Source organism: Solenopsis invicta, chromosome 8 (genome assembly GCF_016802725.1).
Source record: "Solenopsis invicta isolate M01_SB chromosome 8, UNIL_Sinv_3.0, whole genome shotgun sequence".
NCBI classification, from domain to species: Eukaryota; Metazoa; Arthropoda; class Insecta; order Hymenoptera; family Formicidae; genus Solenopsis; species Solenopsis invicta.
This window is the reverse complement of record NC_052671.1, coordinates 3123692-3136066: the sequence shown is the minus strand read 5'-3', so window position 1 is coordinate 3136066 and position 12375 is coordinate 3123692. Positions and strand designations below refer to the sequence as shown.

At 42.5% G+C, this 12375-nt stretch overlaps 1 protein-coding gene across 6 annotated transcripts in view; it reads left to right on the top strand.

Annotated features, from left to right (window-relative positions):
* Positions 1–12375, top strand: part of LOC105199645 (protein FAM135A) — a 35295-nt gene that overhangs the window by 16894 nt on the left and 6026 nt on the right. For 2 of the 6 annotated variants that reach the window (XM_039452933.1, XM_039452934.1), the window contains 15 exons: positions 4521–4778; positions 4901–4977; positions 5398–5659; positions 6284–6418; positions 6552–6581; positions 6959–7043; positions 7153–7347; positions 7416–7550; positions 7692–7932; positions 8166–8843; positions 8964–9916; positions 10007–10803; positions 11253–11562; positions 11807–12056; positions 12145–12372. In XM_039452933.1, coding sequence (XP_039308867.1) covers positions 4702–4778; positions 4901–4977; positions 5398–5659; positions 6284–6418; positions 6552–6581; positions 6959–7043; positions 7153–7347; positions 7416–7550; positions 7692–7932; positions 8166–8843; positions 8964–9916; positions 10007–10803; positions 11253–11562; positions 11807–12056; positions 12145–12372 — 4453 coding nt within the window. In that variant the 5' untranslated portion in view covers positions 4521–4701. Of the gene's footprint in view, positions 1–4520; positions 4978–5397; positions 5660–6283; positions 6419–6551; positions 6582–6958; positions 7044–7152; positions 7348–7415; positions 7551–7691; positions 7933–8165; positions 8844–8963; positions 9917–10006; positions 10804–11252; positions 11563–11806; positions 12057–12144; positions 12373–12375 lie in introns of all 6 variants that reach the window. The other 4 variants (XM_026134632.2, XM_011166831.3, XM_026134633.2 and 1 more) reach the window with 4 other exon arrangements.

Sequence of the window (12375 nt, the reverse complement as noted above, 5' to 3'; positions counted from 1 at the left end):
CACGCTAACATCTTTATAAACGTGCTCTGAAAAACGGGCGTTTATTTTTCTAATCTGTTATTTTTTTAAGAATAAATTTTGCAAAAAAATAAATACAATAAATTGAGGAAAACTGCATAATACACATAATTTCAAGGATGGAAGTAAAGCGTTGCAAGTGGTGAGTTAGTGTTTCTTTTATTTTTTTTTTCTTACGTTACAATTTTTTATGTTGGAATATATATAGTGACTTTTGATAAGTAATTCGTGTCGTTATGCGTTACTCATTGAAAAAAGTAACTTCTTAATGCCCATTTCTATCAATGCAGATTAACTTTGATCTCAGTTTAACTTACTCTTTATCTTTGTCCAATTCTAAGAACTAGAGAAAGGTAAAGAGTAAGTTAAACTGAGATCAAAGTTAAACTGCGTTGGTGGAAATAGGCATAAGTAATTCGTTGCGTAACGAGCAAAAATATCTCAAAAGTAACGCATTATTTTGACTCGTTACATAACGAGTCACTTAAGGAATTACTTCTTTATTAGTGACGCGTAATGATGAGTTACTTGTCAAAAGTAACTATTTCAACCCTATCGTTATTATAAAAAATTGTGACATTGTTACCAAATTATAAAAAAGTAACGGAGTTGCTTGTTGTAACTCGTTACTTCCTATCCCTGCAAAATTTATAAATTTCTATATATAAAATTTGAAAAAAAAAAGATATAAATTTAATTTCGGTATTTAACAATTGAGACGCGTTTTCAGCATTGCCGAAAGGTAGACATTACTGACGGTCACTGCGGTGACTGCATCCAGAAGTATCTCAGGAATGCGCACAATGTCACTCGGTTATATTTCATCGGGTACACGCTTGCACACGTAACTAGATTACGTGTATCAAGTTAAAAGTAGTAGAGCGTAGCTGTCTGTTAGCGGCAGGCCGGCGCTTATTTCCCTCTTCTTTCTCCACCGCGTGTTTCCGACTTACGGGAAAATCCGACCCTTTAAATTATTGCGCGGACTTTACTTCAACGGCGGAGCTTGGAAATAACCCGCGGACTTCTGGGGGTTTACGGGTGTGGTGGAAAACTTTTCCGCATTTCGGCATTGCGAATGATAGCCGGATTTTTCCTCTGTCTAGAGAGGATTATGTAGTTTTGGATGTAGATAATATAGAACTTGATTCCTTTTGTTACAACTCGTTTCGTTTAATGCGCAACCTCAGAAATCGTTTTCAAGAATTAAACGCCAGAGCGAGTTCTAGTACAATTTATACGATAATTCGGAGGTACAAATTCTCTCCTCGGATGAACGACGACAAGCACCATCGTAGCGACGCCTCTCACGTTCCACTCTAGCTTGAAAATCAGAGTCGTTGATCTTCGCGCACCGGGTGGATAAATGTGCCGGAAAAGCCGGCTTCCGCGCGCTGTGCCTTCGAGCGGCCGGGTGGCAATGACGCGAATGATGATGAGATGTCAGGATTGCGGAGCTCTGCTTATTTATACTGTCAATTTTATAACGTGGAACTTTTTTTTTTTACAATTTCACAGACTTATGACTCGAAGCTCTCTTAATAACAAAAAATTACCTACGCAAGAAATACGAATCTATATTGCCGTACCTCTCTCTCTCTCTCTCTCTCTCTCTCTCTCTCTCTCTCTCTCTGTCTCTTGTTGCATAAAAAAAAGGACTTGTGGAGAAAAAAAGAGCTGTCGGTGCGTCGACATGCTGAGAGGATGTCGCCCATCTTCTTATTTTAAAAGCGACGGAAAGAGAGGCGGCCGAGTGTACGCGGCCTTTGTGCAGCCTTGGCAATGGAGTGCGTTCGCCAAGAAGCACTTTCCGGCATCGTGAGCATCGTCGTGCACGTCGAGAAAATACATCGGCCTTGGGAATATCGATGAGCGTAAATTAAGAAAGTTTTCCCTTGAGCGCAGTTCAGAACGGCTTTCCGTGCCGGAGATTGTCGCGTTGAAACAATCGCTCACGTATAATCCATATCGATAAAGAGTCATAAAGGCGCATGACATTCATAATGGAGCGTTCAAATTATGTGAATCTATCGGGGCCGATTAGCTCGAGAATTACCCTGCCGGTTACCCTGTAATAAGCTTCGCTTATTACGTTTTATCGAATTTTTATCGAAAGCTTATGCAAATAATATTTTTGCTATTAACATTTCTTGTAATAACTAAATTAGATTAGAGAGAAAGAGAGAGCGTTTATTGACGTTTTATAGCGACCCTCCAAAAACAAACAAATTGATAAAATAAAAATAGAAAAGAAAGAAAAAAAAATAAATCTACTAAAGAAGAGAAAATAAAAATACAAACCAATAAAGTAACATCAAACAAGTAAAAAGAAAATAATGTTAAATAATAGAAAGTAATAGAAAATAATCAGAAATAGTAGAAAAATCAGAGAGAGAGAGAGAGAGAGAGATTTGTTATTTATTAATAACTATTTTTAGCTTTGATTTTTTATATATGTAGTTTTTTGTAGTATTTGTAATGTTGGTAGTTGTTACTAAAGGCAATAAACGCAGCGTATTTTTATGTCCAGCGAAAAAACAAAATAACAAAGGCAGCTGAGATAAACGTCAAGAGTTTATGATGCAGTAACCGTAACCCTCTAAATGCATAACGGAAATGACGTGAGACATTGTGTGAATTTTATTTGACGGTCGAAGTGTTAGTGGACTTTTGAATTTCATATTTTACCAAGAGCGTGATGAAGGACCATTATTTCCGGCAACATTTTGATCTTAACATATTCTGACAAACGTGAAATGAGCTTTCTACTAAAAAGTTATTTAATATTAAGAAATTATATATAAAGTGTGTTTTATATAATTCCTTAATTTCTGAAAAATCTTTAATTTTCAACATGAAGCATCTTCGCAGTATGGTATTTTATTAAATTTTCGCTGATACATTATTGCTTCTCTATTGAGCGCGCCTTAAGAAAATTGCATTATGTAGCCATTGATCTCTCTGTCTCTCTCTTCTTCTCTTTCCTCTCAGGAACGAAATAGGAAACTAGATAAGGATAATTGCATTTGCGTGCTTGCTTTTGAACGTCCTTGGCAGTGAAATGCAGATCGCTGTAAAATACTTTTCATGCTATAAACATTACGTATACATCAAAGCGAGTAGACCACATCGGCCTTCGGTATATCGATTTGTACACGCAAAAAGAAGAGTTTATTGAAAGTGCCCCCTGTCCCTCTCCGCGCCATCGCATTGTCGGATCACGTCTATACGTCCGGTCGTTGTTCTTCTACCAACATTCATTATTGTAAGCCGAGTTTCGATATAGCTGACCGGCGATAGTCTGCTTAGAAATTAATTGGCCAAGCGGCTAAGTTTATTCCCGACTAAATTTGGCCACGGCTAAGTTAGATGTCGCCGATTTATTTATAACATACGCAAACGTAGGCATACTGCTGTTCATGTTTTTATCGTCGTGGAATGGCGAATGCCATATGGGTAACGGTGAAACTTTAACGAGACGGTTATGGCTCTTCCCAACGTACGTCTTGAAATATGAAAAGCGCTTTCCGGCTTGTCCTTAAGCGCGTCTTTAACAATGAGAGACTATTAAATATTTTACGACACTATTATTCTCGCATTATTCTCACATTAATTATTATTAAAGCATTGGACGTTGAATTATTAGTGCAGTTATCAAAATAGAGATTTTACCTCGGTTATCATGTTAATACAATAGCAACTCGTTATGAGGGTAGTACACGATTTTCATTATAATATAATCACTTTCCTGCTTTACATAATTGTTATGCCTGAAATATTCCAACATAACGTCTACAAATTTCTTTTTTTTTATTTACATATTTTATATTCACATTTTTAACAAATTTTCCATTTTTTATGACAGCGAGTAGAATAATTTCGCTGAAAATAGAATATTTACGCTGAAAAAATCTGAAAAAATAGAAGGAGTGCAGACAGCTTGTTTGCAACCACTCTGTTACACGCCTTTATGTTGTATTAATATTGTGTTGTAATTTTAGTTTTTTTTATCTCTTAATATTAACGACACCAAACATTGTGAGTTAAATCAATTCGTTACTGAATGGCGCAGCGATGTATTATAATTTACGTAAAATAATTACTCTCTCTTTGTAAAAAATACAAAAGATTCATTGCTGATTTTATGATATATACATTTTATAAGTGTAGACAGATAGTAAAGGAATACGCGAAAAGCTTAGCTTTTGTATTCTTCGTCCCACTTTAATTTCATTATCCTACTCACGAGTGGCTATAAATTCCATCACTTTTGATATACAATAAAAAGTACAAGAGTTTTTTTAGTTTTTTTTTCAAATATAAAAATATGAATATTTATAATTTTTTTTTAAATAGTAATAGTATAAAGTTTTTATAATTTATTTTCCTAAAATATAATAAAACAATACTTGATGAATTAAATTCTTGATCAGCGCAGCGTATATGCCGAAGTTATCTTGCATATTAGCGAGGTTTTAATGTGAATTCAAATGTTATTTCAGAGAATCTTTGGCGCTGAGATTCCTCCTCAGGATGGCTGGAGCGAACCGCGAGGTTCGGCAAGGCCCTGAAAATTTCGTGCTCGCAAGTCATCGCGTTGGGCGACGCCAGTCTTCTTGCGATTAGGGGCTGTGCCAGGGTAGCACGGGACGGGGGGTGGTTCCTGCCATCGCGAGGATCGAGATGAGCGATCTACAGGCCACCCTCGAGTTTTCCCTCGAGCTCTGCAAGTTCTACAATGTCGATCTCTTCCAGCGCGGGTGAGATTATCGCTCGTATCTCGCGGCACACGACGTCGCGTCGTATCTTGGTAAAATATCGCGACTGGTTGCCAAGACCGGTTCGTTCGCCCATCAGTAGATCTCTATGCTTCTTTTTACAGATATTATCAGATACGAACTGCTCTTAGAGTATCGCCGAAGTTGCCAGTCAAGGTGGAAGTCAATCAACCACGAAATCGTAAGCATTTCGATAAATCACAATTCAAACTAGTTTCTGTGATACGGGTATTTTATTTTGCATGCTATATTAAATTTATATGTACAGTCCCTCATTTAGTGTCTTATATAATATTTCTCCCCTTTTTCTCTTCCCCTCCTCTATAGCAGAATTATTTGAAATAAATATAATACATACATTATATATACATTCTTTTCTCAGTATATAATATTGCCGAGTTTATCATAAAAACCTACTAGTCACGTACTTTGGAACTTTTTCTCTATCTCTCTTCCTTTATGTCTCGATATTTCTATTTCTTACGTGGGCTTCGCGTGAGCTTCGCGATCGTTTCTCGGACTGCCCGAAGTTCTCAGTTATATTCTCACGCGAACGTACTTGCTGAATCCGTTCACCCCGATCGATCGATCTATCCCCGAGGCGAGCGACGTCGAATTCGATGGAGAGGCACGCACCGTTGTGTTGCAGACTCCCTGGAGGCGCCGGGCACGAGTAAGCGCTTTCAGATCCTCTACAGGAACGAGGAGGTGACACTCGGCACTTCCGTACTATTCCGGGCACATGTGCTCGTGCATAGTCACAAGATTGAGGAGGCCCTGTCGCGCACCCACTTTAATCTAGGCGTCGAGCTATGGTTCAGCGAGCCGACGCAGCCGGGCAACATGGCTTGCGTGTCCTCGAGGTAAGCGTCTTGCCGCCTAACACGAACGCCGGCGTATTCTTTTTGCCAGTGACAGCAGGAACACGCAAGGGTTGGATATTGCGAGCGAATCTGAGCAATCAGCCGGCCGCGCAATTCTTATCTCTTGTTTGCGACCTTCTTGAACGCGCGATATCAAAACTTCCGAGAGAATAAATTAATGACAAGAAGCTGGACAAATCTGAAATTTAAAGAAAGTATAAAATGAGTTAAGAGTATTTATTTCGTAATATTGTTGTTGGATTATTCAATGAGATAATATCGAAACACGGAAATCATTTTTGCACGAAAGAAATATTAAAAAAAGAAACTTCATTTCGTTTACTTTACGACACGTTATAACAGCGTTTGTAGTTTTCTTCGAGAATATTAGATAAAATTGACGTGGATTCAGGTAACGACATTGCTGACCATTTTTCCGGGCAATTTCTGACGCTCGTTGTAAAGATGACGTAATCTGTCAAACGTACTTTAGACAGATCCATCAGACATCTGTTGGATATTTGTTCGCAAACTGTTTGGAATTGGGCCGAACTGATCGATGATAGTTTCGACTGAGAGCCGTTATATCGAGTCACCCGTGATCGATAGGGCGTTCTTTTTCAGGGCACTGCAGTTGAATTTCACACCCACGAAGGGCCTTCACTATCATCTGCCGGTGCTCTTTGATTACTTTCATCTTGCCGCGGTGTCCATTACGATCCACGCCTGCCTCGTGGCACTTCATCAGCCCTACATCAAGTTAGTATCGCTCAATTTTGCGCTCGCATTTCGTAACTCTCAAAAATATTGTCTAATATATATAGTCCCTCTTACGAGAAACCCCTTTTTTCTGTTTTATTGCGGCGTCCTTTCACCCCCTCGGCGAACGCAGGAAGAGCATACTGCACGTAGTGCAGAGTTGGTGAGTCCTTGATACTTTAGAAAGAAGCTCGGAACTGGCTAAACTTTCCGCGCAAGCAGAGTCGCACAATTTATTATTTCTTTCTCGACTTCTGAATTCCTTAACTAACTAACTTTAACTTGAATTTGAATTTACGAGGCAGTGATTATATTGACTCCCACACACAAATTTAAAAGCTTAATGCCAGTGAGAGTATCGCGATACACGCTCGATGTATTTTATTTGGGAAATACATAAACGGATAAAATATAGCATAAGCATGATCTGTTTTCCATCATTGGCGCGGATAAATGAATCTTTAGTAAATGCTGTCGCAATTTTTACGTTTAATCATAAAAATCTGCATAAATACGCAATGTGTCGAATTACGATTGCAGTGCGCCACGAAGCGGAAAACCCTGGCTGCAATTTAAGCAATCCGCGGCGAACGGCGACAGCAACGCGACGGCCTTCGGAAATATCGTGAGTTTACTCGAAGCGGTCGTCGGAGAGGTCATCGATATAAAGATGCCGCTGAATAAATATCGAAGATGTCATCTAATAAATCCTAGTAACGAGCGAATCGTTTCAGGAGACCACTACGAAATGCGTCGGATCGACGACGAGGTTACAGCACGCGAGACTGGTTCAGCAAGAAGTCACGAGACTGCTCTTAGCCGCGAGGGAGTCTTTACTGAACGATCTGTCCGATTTGGCACGGCTTCTACCTTCTTGGCAACAAAGAGCGCTCGAGCTTGCACAGAATACGCACAAAGAGATCACGAAGGTTTGTGTTTTTGCATTACGCTGTGCTTGTAATCGTTAGCATGTGCTCTTTAAATCCGTTCTTTGCAGTTGATGGACACTGAGGAGGCTGACATAGCTCAACTCTGCGCACAAAATATCGTTCTTTGGCAGCATTTTCTTGAAGCGTTCTCCGGTCGAGAAGCGGTTCATCAGCATTTAGCACGAATTCATCATCAATTAAGAGTAAGGAAAGCTTTCAGATTATTAAGATATCGACTAAAGGTGTAATACTATTGTCGATATTGGTACTAAATTTTTTCAAATATCAATATTAAAAGTACTTGCATTCCGTAGTGTTTATTTGCTTTAATTGTTAATCAATAGGTGAAGCGATTCGCGGAAGGTTTCTTCGTATTAGAGAATCCTAGGACATCGGCAGCGGGCTGTTACGACGCGAATTATCAGTCTTATCAAGCGGTAAGCGAGGCTGCTAGAAGATCGCGTTACCTCGCGTCGTTGCCACCGTTACCTGTCCATTGTCCAGAAGTAGACGGCGATCTTAACTCGTTGCCTTTGATTTTTGAGGATCAGTACGCTGACATGCAGCAGAGACACAGAAACAGTGGTAAGTATATGCACAATGATGTTCGTTGTAATATCGATTTGAGATTATAAGAAAATATTTATATCTGAAACATAGCAGATTACTACAAATAAAAAAGCAAATTTATCTATAGCTATCTCTTATTTTTTTAAATAATTATATGTATAATTAACCAATATAAATAATTCTTAATTAAAAATAATAAAACACTGATGCAAATTTTTCTCTCTACATAAAAAGTAATTCTCCTTCAGTTCCCAGCGTGGACGACTGTAGCTGTGGCATAACGGCCATCCTAGAGTCGCGCTCCGTGGGAATCTGGTCGCCCAGAAGCGAAGGTGCAGCTCAGGACATCGGATCGATCCAGGCTCGCCTTATACTGACGCCTTCCACGCTTCCGGCGAGGCACAGCAAGTCGCTCGATCAGCTGGGTCCCGATCTGACGACACCTCTGCAGCCCAGAACGTCGCCAAAGACTCTGCCCAGGTCTGTGTCAACCCAATTGTTCTCGCGGGGGCTGCGTGGCGGCGGTCGAAATGTCACGCCACCCGCGACGGTTCCTTCCAGGGGGAAAGCCAGGTCGACAGTGCCGTCCATTAGCACCCTCTTCCCGCCTTCGGGTCAGCAGGCTTGTTCCGCGCCAAACCCATCTCTTGGCTCCACGCCGGTGATACCTCTGCCTCGAGCCAAGTCTACACAAATGTTGGTACCGAACCGACAGCAGCAACAACAGTCCGACTACCAATCCTCTTCCATTAGCTCACTACTGGCGGCGATGTTTCCCGAGTTGCCGCCCGGTGGTCATCTGCCTGGTTATCGACCTTCGTCTAAATCCTGCGACCAGAATCTCGCTGTGCCAACGTACATGGGTGCTCTGGACCTCAGTCAATTGCCCGATTGCTTGACGGAAAGCAAGTCGGCAAATACGGAAGGTACGATAAAATATTCAAGATTTTAAGACAAGATATAAAATGGTATTGGGAGAGTAACGTTGATCAATATGAAAACAAAATTCTAGAAATAAACTAATACTTGCTATTTATTTTATCTAGATTACCATTCTCTAGATACAAGAAAAATACGGCTAGAGCCACGAAGTCATCGTCTGGGAAATCGCCAACCGCTGCCATTGACCACAAACGACCAAAGTAGCTTTCTACCTTCCAAGGCGAACGTAAACGGCGACTTTTTACCGGATCCACAACCGTTACACACAGCGACGTTGGATAGAGTCACTTACCGAGGAAACTTTAGAAAGTCTGGACATCAATCAGGTGCCAAGTACAGTCAAACGAACGGCGTCGAGAGTCGCAGGTATCATACGCTCGGCAAGACATCGATGACGCAAAGAAGTCGTCCAGAGATACCGGAGTACATGAATGGCAGCGCCATGAGCAGCAGCCATTCTCACCTGGCGGACACCACGAGCAAGAAATCCAATTATTACGCGACTACGGACTCACTTTTCTATCGCACAAACGGCAATATCAGCGGAAGGATTCGCGACGAGATGCCGAAGAGGCCAAAGAGCACGGAACGGCTGCTCGATGCCGTGGAGCGTAACGAGTGCTGCGACTTCCGGCGAGAGCGACCGATTCGAAGAAGAGCGGAACGATCGGTCAAGTCATCCCGCAACGGCGTAACCCAGAATTATAACGAGGATAAGCAACGACGTGGTCAAAACGAGAAGAAGAACGCGGAGGCTGTTCAGGAACCGATTTATGAAGTAATAGCCTCGAAATCGGAATCAAAAAAAGAATCTCGCACCGAAAGAAGGAAGGACAAACACAACAGAAGACCGCACTCGGCGCCCGTCCTCGACACGGATCACCCGGTGGAGGAGAGCAATCATAAAAGTGATAAAAAGTGCAGTCACAAAAACAGAAAACCGGCACCGCCACCTCCGGCGTATCAAGATGCCCCCTTGCCCAAATACCGTCACTCCTCTTCGACGCCCGCAACGAGTGTCCTCGAGGTGGAAAACAACAATAAAATTATTCTGAAGGTAAGGTGGCAAACGTAAAAAAGTATTATTCGAAAATATTTATTTAATTTTACATAGTTTATTTAACATTTTAACATTCTTGCCGCTTAGATGGAACCCATAAAGTCGCCAATGGAGGCACCGACGACCAACGGCACGACGCCGTCGGACACTTCCAGCTTCGGGGTGCCGCCGCCGAACGTAAAGAGACTGCGATGTGCTAGCGTGCCGGTGACTCAGAACAAAGTGGTCGTGCCACGCAGCGCGGTCTCTCTGCCCTGCATGCCGATACGCGACAGCAAGGACAACCTGAGCAACAACCTGCCGATCATACCGCATCTTCTCAGTCCGCCGTCTACCAGGCCCAGCAGTCCCACGCCGAGCTCAAGCTCGAGCAACCTAACGTCCGAATGTTCGGGTTGGGTCAGCAGCGGCGACACCTCCAGTTCGGAGCAGCGTCGCAACCAAGCCAAGCTCTCGAGCGAGCAGCTACGGCAGAAGCTGTCGAAAATCGTGCCGCGCAAGGATCGTCCTCTCGTCACGAAGGAGAGCGTGGAGGAGCACTCGTACGAGGAGTTGCGACTACCGCCGCCGAAGATGTTCCAGGACGAGCCGCCGCCTCCCGAGGAGTTCCGCGATCCACCAGCGCCGATCGACAATCCGCTGTACCACGTGTACGAGACGGTGAAACAGACCAGGAGTCCGAAACAGAACAAAACGGCGCCGTGCAGTCCGCAACGAAACCGAGATCGAGACAGGGACAGTGTGTACGGTGCCAGGGACATCTGTTTGGACTGTTATCAGGAGGGCAAGGAATTGTTGCAGTCCACGCAGGACGACTTTATCAACTTCAAAAAATGCAAGGAGGAGTTCAAGAGGCAGATGAGCTTCTCGGGCAAGATCTACAGGTGCTTTGAGTCTTTACGCATACTGACGCGACCAGCCCACCTGATTAGATAGAACCGCTTCCTTAAGCCCAACGTTCACGGAGCAAGATTCGAAGCTGCAAGTGTGAAGCTTAAGACTTTGATTAAATTTTTTTTTCTTTTTTTATTAAACAAAAGAATCCAAACTAGAAAAATAGAAATGTTCTAAAAATGTGACACCTGAGCAATCGACAGCTTCGAATTACGCTATTCGTGGGTATCGGGATTTAGTCTGTTTTTTTTTTCTTTCTTTTGTCATTGCATTTGTCTCTCAACGCGAGTTAAACGCGACGATGCTTCTTGAGATTTCGCTTCCGCCTAAGAAGAGTATTAAACGCCGTTTGCATTTTGCTTTCACGTTGTTTCGCACAGTTCCATTCTTTGTCTTTCGTAGTTAAGTTCTCTTCTCTGTCTACCTTATCCCCCTCTAGAGAACGCGAGGAAGCACAGTTCCATTTACATAAACGTGCCCATTCCCTCGGATACGGTCTTGATTCCTCGCCGTCGGTTCAACCATTAAGATCCCATGTGCCTCTTAGTGACTATCCGACCCTGGCCTCGACCTTGCCGTACTTCCACATCAGCGACGAGTACCGACTCTTCTCGCCGGAAGGTCCACATCTTATCATATGCGTTCACGGTCTCGACGGTAACGCCGCCGATCTCCGTCTCGTCAAGACGTATCTGGAATTGGGTTTGCCTGGAGCACATTTGGATTTTCTGATGTCCGAGAGAAACCAGGTAAATTACATCTAAGCGATGACTTTGAAAAATTATTAAAACGTCAATTTTTAAGCACTGATCGCAATAAAAAATTAATCGTTCCAGTTTTTTTTGTGTTGCAAATGCATTCTAAGTTTTTTTAACTTAACACGTATTTTTTTCGTAGTCATTATTTGCGATAAATAAATATTATTATTTATAACCGTACATCTTCCAAGATTCCAGAACCGCTTATTAAACTTTTGTATGTCACTTACGAAAGGGAGACACCTTTTCCGACTTCGAAACGATGACCGACCGATTAGTGTCCGAAATTCTTTATCATATCGAATCGTCGGGCCTGAATCCAAGGAAAGTGAGTTTTATCGGGCATTCCCTTGGGACCATTATCATCCGGAGCGCCCTGACGCGGCCGCAGCTGCGTCCGCTTCTTCCTCGTCTACACACTTTCCTCAGTTTGAGCGGACCACACTTGGGCACTCTTTACAACACAAGCGGTTTGGTGAACGCGGGTGAGCCTGATAAATACTCTCGATGTATCATTAGCTATTTGCAAGAGCATCTCGAGTGTAATTTTCGTTTTGTTGTCAACTTGCGTAGGCATGTGGTTTATGCAGAAGTGGAAAAAGTCCGGATCTTTACTACAACTGGCTATGAAAGATGCATCGGACGTGAGGCGCTCCTTCATGTTCCGTTTGAGTCAGAAGAGCAATTTGCAGAAATTCAAACACGTCTTGTTGTGCGGCAGCGCCCAGGATCGATACGTGCCTTTGCACTCTGCCCGAATCGAGCTCTGCAAGGCTGCCGTACGAGATCCGACGGATCAAGGTA